We start from the raw sequence: 27,108 nt of genomic DNA on the forward strand, positions 1-27,108 counted from the left end.
TTCTGGCCTGAACCCTAAGCTATTTTTTAACTAAGATCTATGTAAAAGAAAAATGAAAAGAAAAAATTCACTTTATTTGTTAGAAATAAAAAATATGATGCTGAGGTCATTCATTACTCAGAGATAAAAATAGCGTTCTGGGGCCAAGCAGAAATTTTATAATAATCAGAAAGAATGTCCAAAGAAATAAAATATACCTTCCCAATTATTTTATTTTTTTAAGTGTCCAATTTTGCTTGTTTCCCTTGCCCAAGGAAATTATCTTCATTTGCTACAGGGTTGGAGGAATATGAAAGAAAATATCAGCCACTAAAAATAATTTAAAAAATTAAGTCAGAATGTAATAGCACCAGTCACTAATTTAAGTTTCTCGCACCTATTTCCCCAACCCAAAAAGAAAAGAAAAAAAAGTTAAGAGCCGTAGCGTGTAAGAAAATAGCCCCATATTAAAAAAAAAAAAAAAAAAAAAGGAAAAAAAAACAAAGTGATTAAAGTGGTCTGAAAAAATGAGTCCTCCAGTATCACAGCGCCACCCACTGGCTATAAGGCCTCATAGCAAACACTGAGAGAAATGAGAAAGGAAAACAGCTCTGCCAGTGCTGAATTCCTAGAGCACCAGGGAGGTTCGGAAGAACCCATCCTTATTATTTCATCTTCACCAGAGACGAGAACACCTGCCGGACACGCTCACAAGGCTGAGTTTTCGCAAATGTGAAATCCATGACTTTGATCTCTCTCTCCCAGAAAGACTAATCTTAGAGCTGAAACCAAACAAAATGCCGTTTCAGCTCCACGGATGAAAAAAGAAATGGTATATCTCTAAGCAGAAGATGCCTACCTGTATCTCACTGCTAACAAAGAAAATTTCATATTCATAATATAATGAAAAGCTAGTGAAATGTACGCCGAGAAATAAACCAACCACACCTCCGCCTTTAACCAGGAGGGATGGAACACACACAGCAAAGAAAACGTCCCCGACCTTGGACTGGAAACGTGTTTTGTTCTTGTAGGTTTACTTTGTTTGGTGTGTGTATGTGCTCATAAAAACAACAAAGCGTAGCAACAAATTTTAAAAATCTAAGATCTCTGAACAAACTAGTCAACACAATGCTTTCTTTTCAGTACCCACAGTAGCGCTGCCATGAAAGTTACAGTCCCCTTAAGACCAGATATAGTGGCACACGCCTATAATCCCACACCCGGAAGCCGAGGCAGGAAGATAGGTTCAGGGTTACCCTTGGTTACACAGCCAATTGGAAGCCAGCCTGGGCTACACAAAACCTGTCTCATTCCCAAAGACACAATCCCCATTGATCCTTTGCCTGAGATAATTATCTTCATTTGCTAATCATTCTAGTTTACTGTTTCAAATCTGGTGTGTGACGCTGACAGTCATGTCACCTTGAGTACAGTGTTCCTTTTGAGGTGCAGAAGAACACACAAAAAGACTTGACTGACATCAATGCACAGGCTGCATGGCCTAGCTGGATAGAATCTGCATAGACCAGACTTCAGAAATCTTCTCTCGCGGTGCCCATGGGTCTTCCAAATTAAAACATATTCCAGGTAGTCAACGTGAGCCCGGATCTCCTTGTTTTGATAATTATGACCCAGGCCCATCAAAAAAACAAACAAACAAACAAGAAAAAAACAGTCTTCACTTGCTCATACTTGGTTGATTGCAGATAAGAACACCATGAGGAAAGCCACATTCCCACATATGTAAATCGCCAACACCGCCTTCTTAAAAACATGACCCTGAAATGAAAACTGAGATTTAGCGGAAAGCACCGTCATTAAGGTTTGTGTCGATCAACAAGAGAGGAGAAGCTCACCTCTGCTTCCGCGACAGTTAGTGACTGGAGGATCTGAATTCTATCATCGTCCAGTATTTCCACTGTCAAGAACAAGGGTGATACGCAAGTCAACTGGTTGTCAAAAGAATAAGATAAAACCTGAATCCTAAAACACCCCAATTTTCTGCATTTCAAGCTACTAAATGTTGCAAACTTTCTGTACCTGGGTGGGGTGGGATGGGCGTGCACATATGTGTATGTGCATGCATGTGTTTACACACGTGCCATGGGCAAGCACACATGGAGACTCTCTGCCTTATTTCCTTCAGTCAACATCCCTCCCTGAACTTGGAGTGAGGCTGGCAGCCAGCAAATCCCAGCCATCCTCCTGTCTCCATTCCTGCACAGCACTAGGGTTACAGACACACATGACCATGCCCGGTTTTTCATGTGGCTGCTGGAGATTTGAACTCAGATCCTGATGCTTGCAGTGGCAAGCACGTACCCTGCACCATCCCTCCAGCCCACAGTAGAGCTTTCCAAGCAGGTTACCTTTTCGAGAGAGCCGATAAGCATGTATCTCCAGAAGCACCTCGGTCCCGATGTGCCAGACCACAAACCCCATCATGGCATAGGTCTTCTGTGGACTAGGGAGATTCAGCCCCGGTAAATCCATTCCTAGGAACATTGCTGCCACTATGTAGACAAAGAGGGGGCGGTGCTCAAATACAGTGCTCAGTGAAAAGAATAATTGATGCATTACAGATTAATTAGAATACATTAAACATTTATGAAAAGAAAAATCTTTAGGGCTGAGAGAATCTGGCCTTCCTTAGTGTAAGACGACATAAGACAAAATAGGAAATGATGATCTAACCACTGTTAAGAAAGCACCCACGAACCAGGGAGGTAGCTCAGGGGTAGAGGACTAGCCAGCAGGCATAAAGCTCTGGCTTCGATACCCAACACCAATAACAACAACAAAGGTGCCTAACATTTCCAGAAATGTAATTCTGCAATGGAGCAAAGAGGGAGAAATGAAGAAATGACTGTTGCCCTTTCCGTCCTGCACTTAATCCTACAAGCAATAGAATATATATATATATATATATAGGTGAGAGGTGGCTCCCTTGGAATCAACAGAAGATATTTGATGTGGGGGGGAGGGTTGCGGGGGGGAGGCGCTGAGGCAGGGAGGTCACAAGCTCAAGGGCTGCCTGAGCTAGAGCAAGGTCAAGATTAGACTTGACAAACTGGTAAGTCCTAGTCTCAAAAAAAAAAAAAATGATTAAAAAGGCCTGAGGACATAGCTCAGTGGTAGTGTGCTTGCCTTCCAGCGATGAGGCCCTGGGTACTGATTCCCCAGTACTGAAATGAAAGGTTTTGTCAGGTAATTCCAGCTGCCCTCTGAAGACCATCAGCCCTCCAAGTCCAGGCAGCAGAGAAATGGCCTGGAGCCGGCAGACTTGTACCAGCGTACTTCATCCTCCTCACCCCGGGACCCTCGCTTACCCTGCCTGAGTGTTTGGCCATCGTCATAGTCTCATTTGTTTGCAAAGGAAATGTGAGGAAATGGGAAAGAAAGGGCTGAGTTTTAAAGTTTTAAAGCCATTTTTTTTTAACTTTAGCTTTAAATAATGACTTAAATAGTTCCTTGTAGAAATTACTTTCTGGATTTCAATGTTTCGGGCTGATTTCTCCTCAACAACCAATTACTCCAATTACTAATGCATCTAAAATCATTTAAGCCAAATTACAACCTTCGGTGTAAACAACCGACAATTATATATGAGTAAGTGGCACCGCGCTCACTTACCTGCTATTATTCTAGCCGCCGTCCCCACACTCCAGTGAGTCCAGTTAAACACCTGCCTCCTACCAAAATAAAGAGCCAGTTGGTAGTCTTTAAAATGATGGAATAGCAATTTATCCCCAAGAGAATAAGAAGCATGCAATTTCCCTATTACCAGGGAACTAGGTATCTGAAACCCATTTTAAAGTCCTTAAATGTAAATACAGTCAATCACTGTGAGCTACAAATGCAAAGTGCTTCTACCTTGAAAAGAAAGTAGTTGCCCATCTAGTGACGCACACACGAAGGGTGTGTATATGGAAGAGCTGTCTGTACCTTGGGTCATGTAAAGGTGGTCTGAAGGTTGCTAGCAGAGGCTGAAGGACAGCCAAAGTCATCACTGTACAGCCGAGGTATGGGTGGTACCCTGCACGCTGAAAAGGGCATCGTTAATAGTCAGTCTTTCCTGTCAGTTTAAACCAAGTTTAAAAACCATATACATTGTGCATGGAATGACTGCAAGAGCCAGAGCACCAGGAAGTCTGCTGGGAGGCCGTGTGTCCTAGAAATGACACAGAAATACCCTTAGCCTGAGATTTGAACACCACCACACAATAAGCATGCTAGCACAGAAGAGGGAACTGTCACAAAGTCCCACCCCTAGATAAAGAGCCACAGGCAACTCATGACAGCTGAGAGAGGGAGAATTAGTCTCACCCAGGATTGAGGCCCCTAATTGGTAACCAATACAAAGGGTCAACCCTGAGGTCATATATACGCAGCAACAATAAATGGTCACAGCAGGTTATAGTTACACACTCATGTTTGTGGAGAGAGAGAAAGAAAAAACTGATAATCATAGAAAAAGAGGCCATCAATTCGAGGAGGGAGGGGAAAATGTGAAGAGTTGGAGGGGGGAGACATGGGAAGGGTTAAAGGAAAGAAAGAAAAGGAAGGGGGATGTAATATATTTATTATATCTTAATTAATTTTTAAAAACTTGATATATATAGCAAGACTGATCATACAGTAGAGATGCAATTCTCTGTTGACTTAATGAAAACTGTAAGAAAAAGCCACTTCGCCGGGTGGTGGAGGCGCACGCCTTTAATCCCAGCACTTGGGAGGCAGAGGCAGGCGGATCTCTGTAAGTTCGAGACCAGCCTGGTCTACAAGAGCTAGTTCCAGGACAGGCTCCAAAACCACAGAGAAACCCTGTCTCGAAAAACCAAAAGAAAAAAAAAAGAAAAAGAAAAAGCCACTTCAATTGATCCTGTTTCTTAGACATCACCCTTGGGCTGCAAAGATGGCTCAGCAGTTAGGAGTTCCCAGCACCCACATCGGGCAGCTCACAACCACTATGCTTGCCTCTGGTGCTGGAGTTACCCAGATCCTCACAAATTCACATACACATCATTAAAATAGCAAAAATAGCTCGACTGTGGTAGCTCACGCCTTTAATTCCAGCACTCAGGCGGCAGATGCAGGCAGATCTCTCAGTTCAAAGCCAACCTGGTCTACAGAGTAAGTTTCAAGACAGCCGTAGAAACCCTATCTCAAAAAGAAAGAAAGGAAGGAAGGAAGGAAAGAAGGAAGGAAGGAAAAGGGAGGGAGGGAGGGAGGAAGAAACCCTAACTCAAACATTAATGCATACATAAATAATAAATTTTAGACTTCATACTTCAATTTCTCAACATTCTAGAAGGAATACACACTCACTAAAGGAATGCATGAGATGTAATACAGCCTAAAAATACATCAGTACCAAGCGATCTATATTCACAGTCTCCCTTCTGTCCCAATCCCCAACCAGGTGAAGTCATCAGATAACTCAAAAACAGGAAAATAGGATGCACACAGAAATGTCTCATTATCCACCTCTGAGAATAAAGCAGCAATCTGCCTTGACATCAAAACAGATTTATAGGGAAACCTGCTGCTGAAGGCATCCTTACCCGACTCCAGCCTCCTCTGTACACAAAAGGCAGAACAAAAGCAACACAGGTGAGCACAGATGTGGCGAGCATGAGCATCCGGTGCACCTGCAAGGGGAGATGGCAGGGTGAGAAGATGGCTCACTTCATAAAAGACATCTGGTATCACAGCAGGGCACTCATGGGAGATTCACTGAAGCCATACATCCCGCTTACATCAAAACAATCAAAATAAAATGTCATAGGCCATTAAACTAAAGAAAACTCTGCGCTGCCATCTCCTCACTCAAAGGGGCTCACTAAAGCTTCGCCTGCTCCCTACGGCAGAAACGGATACCACACACAAAACACGCTTATTTGCCAAGGCCTTCATTTCCTTCCACAGGCATGGATGAAGCTCTGTCACCATGCAGAGTGCTATGCCATGTGCAGAAGGACAGCAAGAAAATCCAAAACACTGCATCCTGCAGGGCTTATAGTGTAATCAGAGGCAATAAACGAACATTATATGGAACGTATAATTCTTTGTGGAAAATCAAGAAAATATTAAGAATGAAAATGGGCATTGTTATGTATCGGACAGCTGGTGTAAGCCAGAATTTATTCCAGGACAAGGTTACTCTACATGATACAGAGTATGATAGATAGACCCTATAAGTTTCTGTCGATGTGTGACTGTCACTAACATATCCACATATCAACAGTGTATGTTTAGGAACAGCGGAAGGATGGACAAGTTGGCTCAGTGGGTAGAGGCACTTGGTGAACAAGCCTGATGACGTGAATTCAGTTCCTGGTAGGCTGTCCCCTCACAGCAGCCGGAATGGAGATCTCACACACAAAGCCCACTGCTTTGTAAAGAGAGAATCGATGCCACAAAACTATCCTCTGACCTCGACACAAGCTCACTAAGGTACACACACTCCCACATCACGAGTGACCACATGAATGCATACATGTCCTCCCAAACACACACATATGCATACATGCATACATACATATATTTCAAAGAATAAAGGCAATAGAGGAGTTGGACTGATAAAGAGCATGGTCTTCTAACTGGAAAATCTACAGTGCAGATTGGAGGAGAAAGAAATAGGCATGAGAGCTCACAGGCAGGGACGGACAGAATGGGCACATAGCAAAAAAAAATAGAATCAATAAGGACTGGAGAGATGGCTTAGTGGTTAAGAGCACCGGCTGCTTTTGCAGAGGACCCAGGTTCAATTCCCAGCACCCACACAGTTCCTCACAACTATCTATAACTCCAGTTTCAAGGGACCCAAACACCCTCTTCCGGCCTCTTCAGGCACCAGGCACGCATGAGATACAGACTTACATGCAAGCAAAACACCCACACACGCAAAAAGTAGTAATACAATAATTTTTAGAAAGTATTCTTAAAGAGAATAAATAAAATAGGCGACCCTGTCAACTAAGAAGAGAAACGAGGTTAAAATAAGAGGAACCTCAAGAGCTGTTTCTATGGCCAGGAGCAGTGAAGGCTGTGCTCTGATGAGGTCAGGACGCCTCCCTTTTTCTTAGACGCAGGTGTGTGCAATGTCATGCCACACACTGACTGATGGCTCAGTACATGTGCAAATACCCACAGTCTCCTGCCCATGAAGATAAGGCTGGCCAGCCTTCCTGCTTGTTGACCCTCACCGTGTTCTGTAGGACCCCAACTCCCCATCCACAGGATGGCTCAGCAAGGAAAAAAGCACTTCCTGTTTCTTATACCACACATCATCAGATGCTCTTGACTGTTAAATAGGGAGATTCCAGCTCTCAGGGGCTCACCAAGCAGAGGGCAGACATGCGGCGAGCACCAGCATTTCCTTCCTGGGCTTTCCAGACCTCCTTGACTCAAACTGACCTAGAGCAGTGAGCTAATCCCTCTCAGCTTCTCCCACTACAAACCTAAGGGTAAGGAAGGATCATTTGACCATAACATGTTCTCCAATCCAGCCCACTCATCAAGAAACCAGACTCTGTAAAGAATCTTACGTTGGTTCTGAGGTGCTTAGGAAACTGGGGGGAGGGGAATGGATCTAAGACCTGCAATAGCTGTAACTGAGAAAAGAAAAAAAAACACGTGGGCCAGCGAGATGGATCAGTAAGTAAACGGATTTGCTGTGTAACCTGACAACCTGAGTGATCCCAGCATCCATACGGTGGAAGAAAACTGACTCCCAAAAGTTGTCCTCACACACACATGCCCACACATCTATGTGTGCTTACGCACATGAGTGCGCGCGCCCACACACACACACACACACACACACACACACACACACACACACAGACTTCACGTCACAGTGTTTGAATAACATGGAAATAAATGGTTTTAAGCCTTTTCTATTACTAACCTGAAACCAAGCTGCTTCACCAAAGAAGAAGGCTTTGGACCACACAGATCTGAAGAACCGGGCAACCAGTACTCCTATGCTAACTGTGGTCATCCATGCCACAGACATTAAGGCACCTACGGGAGGGAAAGGTACAGTGACTCACATCACAGAGTAAGCTGCTGCAGAAAATATAAACGACCAGCAAACTACATTTAAGAGATAGAAAAAATAATTCCCTCCCCCACAAAAAAAAACCCACAATATATCATAGTTCTTATTATACCGCCACTGCTGATGCTAACAGTCCACAAGATCATACCCTAGCAGGTATGGGGTACACCAAGTGTTTTACACATATTAGTCAAACGGCCTTTGCCACTGTTCATGGGTATTTATACTGTCCCCAGCTGACTGATGGGGACACAAAGGCACAGAGCGCTCAAATAGTTTGACCACAGCAACTGTGTTCTTGACCTTCTTTCTGACAATCCCGCCTGCAGCTTTCTTCTCCAGTAGTCTTACTCTAAACAACAAAGGATGGACAGAAGGACACATGACTTCTGGATCTAACTCCTGCCCAACTGGAGGTGCAGCGGGAGCAGAATCCAGCTGAAGATGGGAAAGTGGCTTTCAAGGTGACAGTCGTGGAAAACCACCTCTGTGACGAGAACTCTGGAGAATGTCAAGGGACTACAGCAAGAAAACCCCGAGAGGCTAACGTGTGTGTTGTAATGCTACAGTTTGCACGGCTTCCCTGCTTTTCAATCCTCTCTTTTCATCATGAGCCGGTGCACTCGGCAAGTAGAATCAACTTTCATTGGTAGACCCAAAGCACAGGAGAGCCTTTGGTCCAAGCCACTACTCTCCCACTTATCCAAATATCTAAGCACTGCACCGCTACTTCCTGTGCTGAAATACTAACACAAGAAAGAAACTACTAAACAACCAAAACCACACACTGCTTTCTAATTAGCATTTATTTTAATTAAAAAAGACAAAAATCAAGGATTCAAAAGCATTAACTTAATTAATCCAGTAATACTCAACCTGGATGAGTTTAAAAAATTTCCACTGTTGATTTTAATGGGTCGGGGTTCAGACCACTGAATTAGATCTCCTTCTCACTTTTAATAAAAATTGACAAACATTCAGAGGGACAATCTGCCTGAAAACGTTGTTTAAAGATAAAAGAATCACCAGGCAATGGTGGCACATGCCTTTAATCCCAGCACTTGGGAGGCTGAGGCAGGTGGATCTCAGTGAGTTGGAGGCCAGCCTGGTCTACAAGAGCTAGGTCCAAGACAGGCTCTAAAACTACAGGAAAACCCTGTTTCAGAAAAACCAAAAAAAAAAAAAAAAAAAAAAAAGATAGAAGAATCATGCCAATTTGCTAAGTGACTCCTTGACTCCTGCCCCCTCCCCCTTGTTCCTGATCCAGCCAATGCCTGCTCGTTGGTTAGTGTATCCCATAAAATGTAACAACGCTGCTCTGTTCACTCACCATGTGCCTTTAAAAGGGGTGAAGAGTGGGATCCTCCTACGTTCTTTGGAGTGCCTGTCACATCGTATTTTTCGTAAGTTATCAAAGGTTGCTGAGAGTGCCTAAAAATTCGGCCTGAGAGGTGGACACAGAACAGAAAGGAAATGTTTTACAGTAATGAAAAACAATCAGATAGGAAGAGTTGACATTCACAGGTAAAAGCAACAGAATATTCATAACAACGTTTTTATGTTACTTAAAAAGAAAACGTAAACTAAACATCCATCACTAGAACAGAATAAATTACAGAATATGCAAACATATTTTTAGAAAAGTATTCAAGTACAAAAATAGTTAAGAAACTTAAAGCCGGGCGATGGTGGCGCACGCCTTTAATCCCAGCACTCGGGAGGCAGAGGCAGGCGGATCTCTGTGAGTTCGAGCCCAGCCTGGTCTACAGAGCTAGTTCCAGGACAGGCTCCAAAGCCACAGAGAAACCCTGTCTCGAAAAACCAAAAAAAAAAAAAAAAAAAGAAAGAAAGAAACTTAATGATCCATAAACTTTTATTGAAAACAAATGCTAGATATCAGGCAACAGACTAGGTCACAGACATTTCAAAAGGATGGGGCTTGTGAGCTGTTGTAGCGGGTAAAAGAACTTGGCAGTGCAAACCTGGCGCGCTGGAGGAGAAAACTGACTCAGCAAAGTTCTCCCCTGACTGCCACAAGATCACCATGGGTATACCTGCATACACACTAATAATAATAATAATAATAATAATTGAAATAACTAAATTTTTAAAAATCTGTGAAGGATATAGGTTATACTATCTGTATAACAAAATGAAAAAAACAAAAAGAGGAAAGATGATCCAGCCAGATACAGCACTATTTTTTAAATAATTTATTCTTTTTCCTATGTACATGGATGTGAGAGTGTCAGATCCCCTGGAACTGGAGTTATAGACAGCTGTGAGCTGCCATGTCGGTGCTGGGAATTGAACCCAGGTCCTCTGGAAGAGCAGGACTGCTCTCGGATACTAAGCCATCCATCTCTCCAGCACTGAAACTATTGTGTAAGCTGTTGGTTTAAACAGGAAATCAAAACTAAAACCAAAGGCCTTTTTAGAGATGCTAACACTGAAAACACTTCAAAACACTTGGATGCAATCAAAGTAAAGATCAAGTATTGAGGTGACCATTTAATTTGTGGTTTAGTTAAAACAACAAGATGTAACCTCACTGGTTAGTTTTTATCAATTTGCTACAAGCTGGAGTCACCAGGAATCTCAGCTGAGGAATTGCCACTATCTGATTGGTCTTTGGACATGTCTATGAGTCATTTTCTCGCTTGATGGTTGATGTGGCAGGGCCCAGACCACCATGAGCAGTGCCATCCCTAGGCTGGCAGTCTGGGATATATAAGAAGCTGAGCAAGGCAGAGGAAGCAGAGTTCGTCCCCAATCTTTGCCTCAGTTCCTGCCTCAAGCTCCTTTTGAAGATGGACAGTAACCTGTCAAACAGAACCTTTCGTCCCCTGTGGGTGCTTTTGGTCAGAGCAACAGAGAGCCAAACTAAATCAGTAGTCTAGAAAATCAGGAAGGAAATATCAATAGACTCAATTAAGTGTTTGGTGACTCAAACCACAGAAGTCACAAACAATGTTAGAAATAAACATGATGGCAAAGCTCCTGTTACTGAAGACACTGTTTACGAAAATGAAGATGAGGCTGTATGTGGCGGTGCATGCTTTTAATCCCAGCCCTTGACAGACAGAAATGGATGGATCTCTATGAGTTCAAGGCTAGACTGATCTCAAAACAAAACAACCAACCAAAGAAAACTAAAACTAAAGATTCAGATTCCTAAAGTACACTGGGACCACAGGGTACCCATTTTACTTCCATACAGGAAGGTGCATGACAGGAAATGACCGCAGCAGAGCAACCAGATGCAACCCCTGCTAGTCTGAATGGCTGTCTGGGCTCTTACTGGACCCCCTGGAGAAGCTCATGTCCAGGGAGACCAGATCCAGCTTAGACTGTCCCACCAGAGCTGGTATTTCTTACAACAATCCAAAAGGCACTGTTCCTAGGAAAGTGGAGCAAAGCCCAAAGACATACATCTTACAAGGCGCTTACAGTTCTGGTTCAAATCCATTGCACAAGGCAGGGGCCATTGAAATCATAAGCCATGCTGCCTTGTAACCTGACTGACATTCTCTGTATGAAACACAGCCAGACGCTTAACTTAAAATCCAAGGAGCACCCCTTCCACACCTTTAAATGGGCAACTGTAGTGGTATCTGCAAAGGAGAGGGGAAAGGAAGAGAGAAAAACAGGTGCAAAGCTAGATTTAACCCGAGTGCTTACCGTCGTGAGCGGCTCCTTCTGCTAGGAAGATGTAGTAGCTTTCGTTTAACACAAATCTGTTCTTAACCTCAGGAAGGGTGATGTTTCTTCTGAATGAACACTGTATAATGCCATCCACCAGCCTCCAGGCCATATCCTTGAGGGTCCCCTACAAACAGAAGAGCTTCTCAACACTTTCCAAAGATTTGCTAAAAGCAAGACACGCTCCAAACCCTGGCCTGTTCCATTTCCTTTCTCTGAGGTTGGAGGAGCATGTTTTATCTTCAGTGTCCTTCCTTAGTTTTCCCCATCAAAGAACACCAAGTGTTTTTTTTTTTAATTATTCCAGTTTATCTTTATGTCACTTGGCAAACGTTATTTTTCACTCTGAGCCAGATCTCCCCAGTTCCTCCACCCAGGCTAGAAAATCTAGCAGATGTGCTAACCCAGCACACCAACAGAAACACTGAAGAATGCCCTGGAAGCCAGCAGGCAGCAGGCATCCAGGCAAGAGTTCCAGGCTTCTGAGGAAGTTGACCTCACAGGAAAGCTGGGCACGGCAGCAGTGGTATCATGGAGGAAAGCCACTGCCCAGCCACACTTCATTCACTGTGACATTAAGGAAGGGCCACTGCGCCTTCATAGCACATTTGCTTGTCAACTGTCCTAGAAAACAATAATAATACTCCTGAGGGAAGCAAGGCAACCACCTGGGCACCAGGGCTTACATGGGTTCTTCCTTCCCACTAGCCATGAACCACTTCTGTAACTAACAGAAGTTTGGCTGTTTGTTTGATTGACTGTTTTTGGGAAAGGGTGTAGTCCAGGCTAGCCTTGAACTCTCTATGTAACCAATAGTGATCTTAAAACTATCCACTCCCCTTAGGACTTACTTATTTTCCTCTATGTGTATGCGTGTTTAACCTGCATATAGGTATGCGAATGCCTGGTGCCCACAGATGTCAGAAGAGGACATTGGATTCCCCGGAACTAGAGCTACAGAAAGTTGTGAACCACCACATGGGTGCTGGGAACATAACCGGGGTCCTCTGCAAGAGCAGCAAGTGCTCATAATGGCTGAGCCACCTCTCCAGGCCCTATCTTGAACCTTTTTTTTTTCCTTTTCTTTTCTTTCTTTCTTTCTTTTTTTTTTGTTTGTTTTGTTTTGTTTTGTTTTTTTTTTGGGGGGGGGGTTTCAAGACAGGGTTTCTCTGTGTAACAGCTCTGGCTATCCTGAACCTCACTCTATAGACCAGGCTGGCCGCAAACTCACAGAGATCCACCTGCCTCCCTGAGTGCTGAGATTAAAAGCGTGGATATCATGGGTTAGGGTGGTGGTGGTGGTGCTGGTGCTGATCTTGACCTTTGACCCTGGAGCTCCACCCACTGAGTGGAAAGCATCACTGGCATATGCCTCCAAGCCCAGTTTCTGCAGTTCTGGGGACTGAACCATGGGGCACCCTTCTCTCAAGCCTCATCTTATAAAACTGTCCTATAAGCTTTGGGGAAGGGGCTGATCATGTCAATAAACCATAAAATACTTTTCGACAAGATGTAATGAAAAGAATTTAAGTGACGTAAGCAATAGCTGATTGTTTCCTGACAGAGACCTTCGCCTTGTACTTTTTTAAGTATGGAATGTTTCTTGGAGATAATTCAGAGAAGAATGCCACTGCCGGGCCCTTGCCTGGGCGAGGTTAACTGAGGGGCTGGCCCCACACACACAGTCACATCGGTGGCAGCCACATAGCAGGAAGGAGGACCAACCAAGTGTGTTCCCAGCATGTTCACACTCACCCTGGATTCCATCACAGGATAACTTCGCCCTGTCAAATAGGAAGGCTGTATATACACTGTCTGATCTTCACGGATACACAAGTAAGCATCGTCGTAACCCTGAAAAACAAGGGCATTATTTTAAGGAGCCCCTAATCATTTTTTTTTCAGGGATGACCATCTGATATTAGACAAAGAATTGGTTTGCTCTACTCTGGGGAAGACTGTTTCTCTCACTATCAGAATTTCATAGTTGCCTGTAACTCCTCTTCTAGGGCTGAGGGCTACTGAGATCTCCCCGTCCATGTTAGTGTGTCTATTAGTGCTGTCCTTGTTCAGGTAATATTTAGGCAGCCACGTAGGTGAGACTTTGCGGGCAGAGCTTCTAACATTTCTAAGAGACAAAGTCTCACAACGAACTCCCCATTCCTCTGGCTCTCACAGCCTTCCCATGCCCTCTTCTACACTGATCTCTAAGTCTTAGGTGCAGAAGTTCTGTTGCAGATGTACCAGATGGAACTAGAATATATAACAAAGAAAGAGGCCATGAATTTGAAAGAGAACAGGAGATGGGAGTTACATAGGAAAGTTTGGAGGGAGGGCAGGAAAGGGGAGAATGGAAATGATGTAAGTGCACAAAAACAAAAATAAATAATTTGTTTAAAGAGACCGGCGAGAAGCAACGAAATGGCTTAGTGGGTAAACGTACCCAATGCCAAGTTTAATGACCTGAATTTGACCCCTAAAGCCAACACGGTAACAACAACAACAAAAGTACCCACATAAAAAGCCAGGCATGGCAATGTACACCTGTAATCCAGGTGCTGTGGGGGATAAGACAGGAGGAGCCCAGTCTACATGAAAACAGTGAGAACATCAGATTTAGTGAGAAACCTTATCTTAAAACATGAGGTGGAGAGCAATTGAGAACGATTTCTGTCTTCAACCTCAGACCTCCAAATGTACCTGCAAATCAGTGCACATAAAAAGATAATAACAACAACACAGTCAAAGCAGCTGACTTAGCAGCAACCTGATTAGAGGAACAGTCCTAACAATAACAGAGAGGCATCCTGACTATCAGAGAAGACAGCACAGGAGAGAATGGGAACAGGTAACTCGATCTTCACCTCCTAAATGAAGGGTAAGAGAAGATGCCACTGTTTATAAACAGCGAAGTTCCAGAAATCCATGTCTGAAGCGTGGAAGCACACAATATAGGAAATTCAGAGGGGCGATTATGGAGACAGGAAGACTAAGGAAGGGTTCAGGAGCAACACAGGAAGGCCAGGCAGAGGTACAAGTCACATCAGAGACGGGGAGGATGCCGTGAAGAGAATTAAAGCACAATGTTGGAGGCCATGGGAAGGTTGGTGAGACAGCTCAGGAGGGAAAGGCACTCACTGCCAATCCTGACGACCTAAGTGTGGTCCGCAGGACCCACATGTCAGAAGGAGGAACAAACTCACACATTTGCACCTTGCAAAGCAACACACACTCCAAGTAAGAAAGTATAAAAAAAAAAAAATGTTTGTAAAAAGTAAAAAAAAATGTTTGTAAAAAGTAAAAAAAAATGTTTGTAAAAAGTACAAGGGAGCCAGGCGGTGGTGGCGCACGCCTTTAATCCCAGCACTCGGGAGGCAGAGGCACGCGGATCTCTGTGAGTTCGAGGCCAGCCTGGTCTACAAGAGCTAGTTCCAGGACAGGAACCAAAAGCTACGGAGAAACCCTGTCTCAAAAAATCAAAAAAAAAAAAAAAGTACAAGGGAGGGCAGATGTGGGTAGCTCAGCAGTACTGAGTACTTGCCTATCCTGAATACGCCCCTCAAAATCAATCCACAGACAGATGAGCATCCGGTAACATATTAGCATTCAAATCTTAACTTCTCTGAATTATTCCTGCTCAAAAGCAACAGGCTATTTTGAGGAATGATGAAGTATGAGCGGAAAGCATCTTGTGACACCAGGGCACACTAAGACATACTAAAAATGGATTGAGAAGCCAAGAGGGGCCAGAAGGCAGCTAAAGAGACTCCATCAATAACCTGCCATGCAATGGGCCAGAAGAATCCATTAGTCTAGGAGCTGAAAGATGGCTCGGAAGGTAAAGACGCTGATAGAGCAAGCCTGGTGATCTGGGTTCAATTCCCAGAGCCCACAGAAAGGTAGAGGGAGGAAGCTGGCTCTACAAAGCTGTCCCCTGACTTCTGCATGCACGCTGCACCGTGTATACATGCACACACTTGGTTTGTCATCCCTAGAGCCAAAATCACAGCAGGAGGCTGGGCAGTCCTGGGGACTGAGTGTTCAACCTAGGGGACCTGACACTATCTCAAGGTTGAATGCCTGCTATAAAATCAACCGCTTGCTCGGTGTGTGATAAGATATCCCCACACTTCGGAGGATCACAGAAGCAGCCGTGTTATGAGTGTATAGTTCAAGAAATTGACTCTGTTTTCTACTTAAGAGGGGAAATGGGGATAGAAGCTAGTAATATGTTTGCTTATTAGACTTTATATCATAAAAAAAAATCACAGACAGAGAAGACCAAAATGTAAAAATAAGCAAGTCACTATTAGCAAAAATTTGGAAAATTATGCTTTTCAATTTTTGTGATGAAAGCAATTGCCGTCAATTTATGAGCCACTTTTTTTTAGGTAGAAATTAGGTTGCTATCCAATCAGCATTTAAAATATCCAGCATCTTCAGTATCTCAACTTATTATATAGTCAAAAATAACAGGACCCTGAATGTGGTGGCGCATGCCTTTAATCCCAGTACTCAAGAGACAGAGGCAGGCCGATCTATGGGAGTTTTAAGGCCAGTCTGGTCTACAGAGTTCCAAGCTAGCCAAGGGTACATAGTGAGACCCTGTCTCAAAAAAAAAAAAAAGTTCATAAAAATACACTAAAGTTTTGAAAATAACAACCTTAAATAGAAATAACCACTTTTAAAGTATATCCTGAAGATGATCCACTTCCGCCAATTTAGGCAACCAGGTGTATAACTGATTCTAATCATTAAGCAGGCTCTCTCTGTAAACCAACTGCACCTGCGTAATTAAGTCTTTTTATAAACACTTTGATGAGCACTATAAGAGAAATAGGTAAGATTTCTAAGGGAGATTAAAATATCTCAAATTAGAGATAAATGCTTTTGTGCCATCTTGCCTACAATTTACAAGAGCTAACAACCTACCTGTAGGACATCCGCCATCACACTCAACAATGAAATCCTCCCCTCTTTCTCATTCACTGCGGCCAATAGGAGGAAATGGTGCTATTACATTACAGCACGAATTTGAGCTCTACAGTTTCAGAAACAAGTTGTTTTTGTATTTCTCAATGACAAATAAATATGATGTAATATGTCACATCTAATCATACATAACTGACATATGTAAATGAACGCAGTGCCCCAGAGATCCACCTTAAGGAAATTATGTGTTCGGACAACTAGGTCTTTTAATCCTATCTGGGCTCCTCTTCCGCATTTGCCTCACAGTCAATTCCATCCCGTTCGCACAACACGCCTTTCCTTATTGCTTTAGAGTCACATTTGACTCTGATCTCAACCTCATTATTCACCTCAGGCACCAAATTTGATTCATTTCGCTCGTACTGAGAACCCCCAAAAGAATAAGCTGCAGGTCTGACGGTAATTACAGAGAGAAAGCAGGGGGAATATTTTGCACAATCACAGCATCAAGATGTATAAGGCTTCCCAGAAAAGTAACTCTGCAGAGAAAAGGTTGAAGCTTTCTTCCTCTTGAAAGTGCATGAGGTAAGGTGTTGCTTTGTCACTATGATGCTATGTGTTTTGAGATGGGGGCTTCACAAGCCCAGGCTGCTGGCCTCAAATCGGCCATGACCTCGAACTCCTGATCCTCTTCTGCCAATGCCAACAACTTGGGTGGCGTGCATTTCGGAATAAATCTTGGCTCGTCCTTCACAGCCATGTCAGAATTCTGCTTTGCTTGATTTTGTTTGGTTATTTTGAGCTATGGTCCCCTTAAAAAGGTGGGGGAATAGATGTCCAGTTTAAACCCTGACATGAAGAAAAGTCTCCAAAGACTTTGCCTTCCCTAACGAGGAAGTCACACAGGTGGGCATCCACTCTGCTCACTGCCAAGCCTCTACGAAGAGGACTTACGTTTGCCAAGGGTCCTCTTACTTCTCCCTGGTGGAACTGGACCCTTCTGTAGCATTCTGCTTTTCCTCAGCAGCACAAGGCTGCCACCTACACAATCCCTAAATCCCTCCCAGGAAGAGAAAGAATCAGAAAAAAGAGGTTGCCTTGCACACATCAGGCAAAGGAGCAGTCAGAACGCCTGCACATACGTGGCATGCATGGGTGGGAAACTGGCTGATGGCAGTAGGACAGGGGCACCAGCAGGAGAGGCAACAGCTTTAGTTCCAGTGCCTGTGCAAACAATAGTCTGAAAGGCATTACAAACATGGCGTTTTATGCAGACATTTCTCTTGCCTGTGGTTCCTGCTTTTGCACCAAGAGACAAGGACATAAGATGGCAAATGGTCTTCCCTGCTGACCTACTCTAAGAAATCACTGCCCACCTGTTGAAATCAGGAACCAGCCACTGAGATTCAGAGCTCTCCTTAGTGCTTTCCTTTCCCATTCTACCCTTAGAGCTGGAAGGCACAGCTAATCTTCTGTTGATGCTAACCTCCTGCTGTCATCCCACAGGCAAGCAATAGATACAAACCATCCACTGGTCATGGGACAACGCAAACGACAGGTAGCCTTCACTGGGACCACTCATTTCGACCATCACCGACTGGTCATCTCTGGTGAAGGACAAGAAGAAGCAGGCAGGCTCGGTCTCTGGGTCACAGTTCAAAGGACTCCGAACACAGAACTTCTTGCTCCCACACTCGGAAGCACTGAACTAGGAAAAATGACAAGGAGGGAAAGGTCTTAATTATGAAACAAGCCATTCACAACCAAGGACTGGACAGCCATTACCTTCAGGTATGGGCAGCAACAAGATCACCTTCCAAACAGGAAGCAGAGGACGCACGACAAATCAGAAACAACCAGAGCTTTCTCAGCTGGGGATCTTTAAATGTAGTTAGTTTTGATTACCATTTGGAAAGCTATACTAGTCAGTCTGAGGTAGTACAAGAGTGCTTCTGTTCATTTAATATAAAAAAGACTTCGCATCATCCAAGACCAGGAGGAGCAAGGTTCCCTGTAAATTTTGAGAAGTTTCCTGGGAATAACACCACACTGACAATCTTGCCTACCAGGTACCCTCTAGTTTTCCAGAGATGGGAAAAAGTAGGCAAGTCAACCATTAATGAGTCTTTATGCATAGGTCTTGGAAAGAGCTTTTAAAATTCACATTCAAAATTTGCACTTCAGTGATACAGGAGATGTCACGCTTGTAGATCTAAACCACTCTAAATAACCGTAGGAGAAACTCTATTGTGTCAGGAGGCACAGCTAATGTTCTACACTCACTGTGCCCAGAGAGTCCAGTGCGGCACCTAAGGAACCCCAACCACACCCCCACAACCACCTTAGGCTTAATAGGTACATTAAATACTCCACAGTAGGGTAAAGACAGAAGCCACCAGGACCTTGAAAACGTGACTTTGGTCTATGAGCTCCGCTCTGATCTATTCCACCTGTCCAAGATCCTGTTCTCTAAGAGTCTCTTTACTTTGGCAATCCAAAAGAGATGAAGAGGTATCTTTTAACCCTAAAAGTGCCAGGGTTCTGAATGAATCTCCCTATAATTAAAGATTATCACCTTGGCACAGAAGTATGGTAAAATTTCAAAGAATAGATCCCTTTTATTGACAGCACGAAGGGCAATATTTTCTATTCCGAAGGTGATATCCAAACCATTCACTCACTCAAAGCAGTTTTTAAGTGAGTATTAAGAGTGAAGTGGGAGCTAATATAGATAATAACCTCTTCAATATTGTACAGTCAAACCAAAGTGTGCCATGCATTAAAATGTGATCAAATACAACACCCACGGAGGTGTTTAAACCTGTGGAAGAGAAGGGTGCCGAAGAAGACAACTATTATGTAAACTAAATGGTTTATTATTTAGTCATTTCTAGTTTTATTTGTATGTATGTGTCTGTGTGAATGTATGTTCGGAGTCCAAGGAGGCCAGATGAGGGCACCAGAGCCTCTGCAGCTGGATTTTCAGGCAGCTGTGATCAGCCTGATGTGGGATTTGGAACTAAACTTGGGTCCTCTAGAAGAGCAACAAGTGCTCTTGACTGCTGAGCCACCTCTCCAGTCCCTTATTTGGTGAAAGCAGAGATATATACAGATAAAAAGAAAGGGGGGGTGACTGTTTCTCAACCTGTGGGTCACGACCCCAAAGACCACCGGAAAACACAGATATTTATGGTAGCAAAACTACAGTTATGAATTAACAACACAAACGATTTTACAGTGGGGGGGGGGGGTCACCACAACATGAGGACCTGTATTAAAGGGTCACAGCATTAGGAAGGCTGAGAAGCCCTGACCTAGAGTTTACCTCCTATCTGTGTGGCACAAGGCACAGGTCAAGGCATGTATTCGTTAGTTTGATGCCTTTTCTTGGCCATAAAGAGCAGCACATGACTCTTTCTCATCCTTAAGTGAAGCCGAAACAGGAATAATTTCCTCTGAAGACCCACTGAACGCAGCTAAGTCACCATTTAGGCACAAGCATGTGTTTTCCACTATGGCAACACCCTGACACCTTTCTATCCTACGTATGTACTTCTGCAACATGCAGTCTAATGCATCCAAATTTTCTCTGGCGCACACCTTCCTAAGGTTTCTAGTGTGCATTACCCTTTCCAAATCTCTTTATCCATCGTCGCTCTTTTGAATCAGACAGCCTAAGTGGAATTGCAGCTGACAGGATTTACAAGCGATTCTTTTTCCTGGGACTCGGCACACTGAATTTCCAGGTTCTGTTCGGGTGCAGGAGGTGGGGACAGACATAGAGAGCAGAAGCTCCTGTAGCTCAGGCTAACCTCAAACTTCCTACGCTGTTTACTTCATCCATTTGTTTGCTGAGGGGAAGGGGTTGAAATAGTCTTACTATCTGGTTCAGACGAACCTAGAATTTACCCTGTAACCCAGCCTGGTCTCAAATGTTCAGCGATCCTCCTGCTTCTGCCTCCTGACTGCTGGGATTCTGGGCAGATGCCGCCATAGCCCACTGAGTTCCCCAACACTCTAATCTGAATAGGATAAAATCTGTATTATACACCACTTCAAGGCTCCCCTCCAAATCGTGTCTACATGTAACTGAATCCCCTCTATGCTTGGTATTCGCAGAAAGGAAGACTGGAGAAAAGGAAGAGAAGAGAAGGGAAGGGAAGGGAAGGGGAGGGGAGGGGAGGGGAGGGGAGGGGAGGGAAGGGGAGGGGGCGGGAGGCTTTCTTGGCTTCATTTTCAAAAGGAACACATACTCCTCATTTGCAAAATTGCCTGGGAGTGTAGCAACTATATCTGAAAGGAGACTCTTTTATGTCCTTTACTCAAACCTATAAATCAGAATGTTGCTCTGAAGACTTCCTTCAGACTTTACAGAGTACCCCCAAAACTCCCTCCCACAGCGCAGGACAGCTAATGCCGCCCACAGGACCAGCTGCCCGGATAGCCACTCTAGACTACATTTGGTGAAGGCACGGAGAGGCTACTCACCGACTTGGTTAAGTGGGAGACAGAAGGTGACACTGTCAAAGGTTGTGCTGTCGCTGCAGGCGTTGTAAAGGGAGGAGCATTTGGTTGCGAAAGGACATGACTGGGAATCTTCACCCAGTAGATTTTATATTTCTCAACAACCGTGGCCCTGAAATAAGAGTACCAGTGGAATTAGGCAAAACCCCAGCAGTGGCCCATCAGATGCAAATCAAAACTTTAGGTGAAAAAACGTGCGAGGAGAGGGGACAACGAACACCCATGTGTGGAGCCAATCTCTTATGACTGTCCTCCATCCATTACTAGATGGGCTTTGTCACTCTCTCCCTCGCTCCCTCTTTTCCTATCCGCTGTCTGTTCTTCTATTAACAGCCGTGCATGCTGGACGGCACGACTCAACCACATAGGTTTCTGTTCCCTGCCAAGAGCACACTCGTGGTCAACCCACAGTGCACACTAGTCACGCACCTCCAAAGGGCATGTGTAAGACGTGATCTCTGACCAAAGCTCCATAGGGGTTGCCAAAACCTAAGCGCTCACTGAGGTCCACCTCAGCAGCTGACACACGGGGGCAAAGCAGTTTTCCAGTGTGCCAGGGGTCTGCGGACAAAGCTAAGCTGAAAAGAAACACGCCCAGAGGAGATTCCCTCCTGTAAGATAGGCATATGTCTGGAACACCACTCAGGAATCAAGACATGGCTCATGATATTCCATTCCGCTTTGTGCAGATGAATAGGAAAAGGATGCCATTGTAATTCTGGGTCCACCCACTTGGAGGGATTCCAAGAGGCATGCAGAGATTTACTTTCTGATAAGCTATAGTGCTGCCAAGGAAGCCGCCCTACTTTCGGGCCTGTCTTATCTAGGCTCTCATACTAAAACAGAAAGTATTACTCTGTACACACATACTCAAGTACCAATTGACGGCTCTTAGGAGTCCTAAAGCAGTGTAACACTTTGCTCGCTCGACAATGTCTAGTGATGTCTAGTAAATGCCCCTCAAGTACCAAGTCCTGCCAGGCTTGGCGGTGCATGCCTGTAAACCAAGCACGTGGGAGGATAGAGCAGGAGGAGGCTTATTAAAAAAAAAAAAAAGTACAGTGCAAAGTCCTGGGCTATGTGATACAAGTTTGCTTTGGAAGAAAGGAGGTGAAAAAAAAAAGCCAGGTCCCTCTGGGAGTCAGAAGCAGGAGCAGAAGGACTGCTACAAGTTCAAGGCCAGCCTCTTCTACACAGGGAGTTCCTAGCAGTCAATGCTGGATAGCAAGATGCTGTCTCAAGTAACAACAAAGGAAAGAAGCAAGATAACTCTTTTGTCTGTAAGCTGTGACTGCTAAAGCTCTCCTACACGAGTGAATGGTCCAGGGCAAAGCAGTACACCTCATTCATCATGGTTTCAGGCTTATCCACAGTGGTTTCAGAGACGTGCGCTCGCGTACTCACAGAAATCGTATGTGGCTTGGGGCACTGCGTGGAGCGTTCCAGTAGACTTTGATTTCTGTCTTCTTGGATGAAGACGTATGACTCACAGCTACACCCTGAAATAAAACAGGAAAGAACAACCATCCCATCACCGGACAGCTCGGCATGGTCAGGATGCACTCACTGACAAAAGAAATGATTGCTGTATGATCGGAGCATTTGAAGGAAGACTATTCTATAGAGAGCAAGACCAGGACCTCAGTAAACTCATACCCACTCATTGACAAATGTGTTATCAGTCACATTTATCAGCTGTTAGATTAGAGTCATCAGAAACTTAAATACGAAAGGAAACCATGAATATTGGGTGTGTTAATATTATTTGAAGGTTGTTCTTTATCTTATTTTACACTTTAAATTTATATTCCTTTCATTAAGAGATATGAATAAAATACAAAATATCCCCCCAAAAAATTCACACCTTCAAACACGTATCCTATTTGAGCAATTCTTACTTTTGAACAGTCCTATTTCCATTTCTTTCACCTGGCAAACGCCTATACATTCTTCAAAGTCTTAGAATTCACCTGCTCCGATTATGGCGTCCCCCTGCTACAGTTCCCACAGACTCTGTATGCACACTAACCTAAGTTTTCACTCGAACCTACGTATGAATCTGTCCTAAGTGCACGTGCCATGCCATTGTGCCAGCTATCCTGCATCCATGGGCTCTCTCCTCTCTATAAGAGTCTGAGTTTTAGCCGGGCGGTGGTGGCGCACGCCTTTAATCCCAGCACTCGGGAGGCAGAGGCAAGCGGATCTCTGTGAGTTCGAGGCCAGCCTGGTCTACAAGAGCTAGTTCCAGGACAGGCTCCAAAGCAACACAGAGAAACCCTGTCTCAAAAACAAACAACAAACAAACAAAAAAGGGCTTGAGTTTTTCGAGGAAAAGAAGCAAGTTTTGTTTGTTGCCATATCTCTGGCACTCAGGAGCGCTCCAGACATGGTGTCTATTGGATGATTGAGTGAATGAATGGATGTCAAACCGTATATCCCTACTCCATCCTAAAACTGTCTCTTCATCACTGAAATTCTTTAGAAGTCAGTAAGACAGCTCAGCAGATGAAGGTACTTGGTGTCCAATGGCAAAGTCTGACACTTGAGTTTGGTTGGCAGAGCACATGTAAAGATGGAGGAAAAAAACTGATTCCACTAAGTTCTCTTCTGACCTCCATACACATATGACAGCATGCCCCTACTGTTCCTCCTCCACACACACACACACACACTCACAAAATTGCCTTCAATTTTTTTGTTTGTTCACTTGTTTGTTTGAGACAAAGTTTCCCTGTGTAACCCTGGCTGTCTGGGAACTAGCTCTGTAGATCAGGCTGGCCTCAAACTCATAGATCCGCCTGCCCCTGTCTCCCGAGAGCTAGGGTAAAAGGCTTGTTATTGTCTTACATTTTAAGTCAGTATTTGCCATTGTAATATAAACATCATCAATTATAAACTCTTCAAGCTATGACCCTCCCATTCCCAGATACTGCCGCTAAGTAAACCAGTGGCCAGGTCTGATGCCTGTAAATCTGTTCGAATGCCTGCTACACATGGCGATGCCGCCATTGACCTAGTCACCACTCTCGGCTAAAAGCAGCCCAGAGGAACCAGTAGAAATGAACTTCAAACCCCACACAAACCTGGACATCTTCACAAGTCAGAAGCTGTGACACTTCACTGTCAATCAGTGTGAAGGAGCCAACAGGAGGGCCACTCAGATCCTCGGCATCACGAGCTTCCAAGAGAAAGCCTTTAAATTTTGGCCCTGATAAAGTAACTGGGCAACATATAAAAAGACAGGTTAGGGTAAAAGATTTAGTAATAGTCCAGGAAAAAGCGTTTAGAAGAAGTTCAGTTAGTTAGAATCTGATGTATCTCTGCAAAACACACAGGACAGAAATCACCCAGTAGAAGAACATCTAAATCATGCTCCCTGGAGCATGCACGCCATGTTTTAGGAGGCTGATTTTTTTTGTTTTGGGTAGGTGGGTTGTTTATTCTGCAGCACTCACTACACGTAGGACCTTGTGCACGCTAGGCAAACACTCCACCATGGAACTATGTCTTCAACCATCTTTTAATTTTTATTTTGAAACAGAGTTTCAATAAGTCACCCAGGCCAGCCTTGAATTCATTCTGTAACACAGGTTGGCCTTGAATTTACAATCATCTTGTCTCAGCCTACTGAGTATCTGGGATTATAGACCTGGGTCTTTAGGCCTGGCACCTTAAGATATTAGTAGCTGTTCCACAAGAGGGTAAAAGCATGGACGATGACTAGATAAGTCTATAGAAAACATTAATTTAAAATATTCTCGAAGAAAGTAAGAACATGTTTCTTTACTAAAATCTGATTATCTTTAGTACTCTATTGTCGCAGAGTAAAATTCTAAGAGATATCTAAAGCACACAGAGTGTTCAATGTTTATTTCTTCATGCATCCTTTTTGTTAAGAACTCCTATTAACAAGCCGGGCGGTGGTGGCACACACCTTTCATCCCAGCACGGGAGGCAGAGACAGGCAGCTCTCTGAGTTCAAGGCCAGTCTGGTCTGCAGAGCTAGTCCCAGGACAGCCAGGGCAGTAAAACAAAAAAACCCTATCTCAAACAACAAAAACATTTTCCTATTAGCATTATGTAATTCTATAATTGCAAAACACAGGAAATTCAAATGTCATCACAGACGTACTTTTTGCTTTGTTTTTCTGAAACAGAGTCTTGCTAAATTGTCCAAACTGTCTCCTACCCTGATCCTTCCTCAGTCTCCAGAGTGCTCGGATGATGGCACACACCACCACACCTGGCTACAGATAAACCTTAACACTCAACCTACGTTTTGCCAGAAGAATCAGGGACACATAAGAGATTGCACTCATTTTTAAAATGGGAGGAAGTAAAACAATATAAAATTATATTTTTTCCTATTCTACTGAGTTAATAGTGTTCAAGATACAACACAGTGAATGTAACATTAATATAATAAAACAAATAAATTCTTTGGTATCTTAAAAAAAACTTATTTGGGCTGGAGAGATGGCTCAGTGGTTAAGAACTCTTGACTGCTCTTCCAGAGGACCAGGGTTCAATTCCCAGCAACCACATGGCAGCTTACAACTGTCTGAAGATCCAGTTCCGGTGGATCTGACACCTTCACACCGATTCACATTAAATAAAGTTAAATAAATAATTTTAAAAACTTACTTTAGCCGGGCAGTCGTGGCACACGCCTTTAATCCCAGCATTCGGGAGGCAGAAGCAGGTGGATCTCTGTGAGTTCAAGGTTAGCCTGGTCTACAAGAGCTAGTTCCAGGACAGGAACCAAAAGCTACAGAGAAACCCTGTCTCGAAAAATCCAAAATAAATAAATAAAATAAAAACTTACTTTAGACCTTGTTCTTAATAAGGAATAGATGCCACTGACATAATACAGACATCTGTAGTAAACAAAACAATGAAAGTAGATAATTCCATGATAAGTCAACTGACTAGTTTATAGTGAAATTGTTTGATTCCAGCCACAGGAAAAACTCAACGAGTAGGAAAAGACTCAAACTCAAAATGCAAGTCTTTATTCCCAGCACTAGTACCTTGGATCTGGTCTCCAGGTTTGAACTTCGTCTGACTCAATGTGATTTGGTGAACAGGCTCTGGCTGTGGGCTGTGGCCATGTTGGGGGGCCATCCCACCGCACGACATTGCTACTTTTCCATTGGGGTAACTAGCCACAGAGCAAATGAGCAACGCAGACACAAGGGCACTGACGGTAAACTCAGGAGCTGCCATGTCCAAATGGAGATGAAGAGAACGTCACCTGCAGACATAATGGAAACACAATATGGCAGCTTTAATAACACAGGGCAGGAATCCTACATAATTACTTGCTTTCAATGCTTGGTTCTCCAAAGTCTTGAGCTATGTAATAAAAAGAGTGTAGTATGTGATCTAAATCTCAGTTTTATCAAAAACGCCAACTGTGGGACTCCACCAAGATTCTACTTCCCAACCTGAAAATAAAAATGAGTTCTTTTATTTTAACAAGATGAAAATATAACCCAACGTCCAAGAGGAAAGCTAATGAGCGATTTTATGAATATGACAAAACCAGGTGTGGTGCCAGCATCAGGAACAGAGGCAGGAGGATCTCTTTGAGATTGGCACAAGCCTGTCTACATAGAGAGTTCCAGACCAGCCAGAACTACAGTGTGATCTGTCTCTAAAGTAAAGGAAAAAAAAGGATATGATGAAAAAAACAGTAACCTGGTTCAATAAAAACACCTCACCTCACCCTGAGAAGCTTAGAGGAATGTCTCTTCTGGATTTTTGTTTGTTTTCGAGACAGGGTTTCTCCAGAGCCCTGGCTGTCCTGGAACTAGCTCTGTAGACCAGGCTGGCCTCAAACCCACAGAAATCTGCCTGCCTCTGCCTCTGCTGGGATTAAAGGTGCACCCAACCACCTTCCT

At 43.8% G+C, this 27,108-nt stretch overlaps 1 protein-coding gene across 1 annotated transcript in view; it reads right to left on the reverse strand.

Moving 5' to 3' along the window:
• Nucleotides 1-997: 997 nt before the first annotated feature.
• Frrs1 (ferric chelate reductase 1) overlaps nt 998-27,108 on the reverse strand; it is a 35,329-nt gene continuing 9,218 nt past the window's right edge. The window contains exons 2-16 of the mRNA XM_041652706.1: nt 26,236-26,459; nt 24,289-24,425; nt 22,610-22,704; nt 21,170-21,317; nt 18,207-18,389; nt 13,505-13,603; nt 11,729-11,876; nt 9,378-9,491; nt 7,895-8,010; nt 5,547-5,633; nt 3,928-4,025; nt 3,616-3,674; nt 2,352-2,495; nt 1,839-1,900; nt 998-1,761 (exon numbers count right to left, since the gene is read on the reverse strand). Of these exons, the coding sequence (XP_041508640.1) occupies nt 1,669-1,761; nt 1,839-1,900; nt 2,352-2,495; nt 3,616-3,674; nt 3,928-4,025; nt 5,547-5,633; nt 7,895-8,010; nt 9,378-9,491; nt 11,729-11,876; nt 13,505-13,603; nt 18,207-18,389; nt 21,170-21,317; nt 22,610-22,704; nt 24,289-24,425; nt 26,236-26,431 (1,779 nt within the window). The 5' untranslated portion in view covers nt 26,432-26,459 and the 3' untranslated portion in view covers nt 998-1,668. The remainder of the gene's footprint in view (nt 1,762-1,838; nt 1,901-2,351; nt 2,496-3,615; nt 3,675-3,927; nt 4,026-5,546; nt 5,634-7,894; nt 8,011-9,377; nt 9,492-11,728; nt 11,877-13,504; nt 13,604-18,206; nt 18,390-21,169; nt 21,318-22,609; nt 22,705-24,288; nt 24,426-26,235; nt 26,460-27,108) is intronic.

Source organism: Microtus oregoni, unplaced genomic scaffold (assembly GCF_018167655.1).
Source record: "Microtus oregoni isolate MIOR12 unplaced genomic scaffold, Mior012 000000F_ref0000247, whole genome shotgun sequence".
Classification (NCBI taxonomy): Eukaryota; Metazoa; Chordata; class Mammalia; order Rodentia; family Cricetidae; genus Microtus; species Microtus oregoni.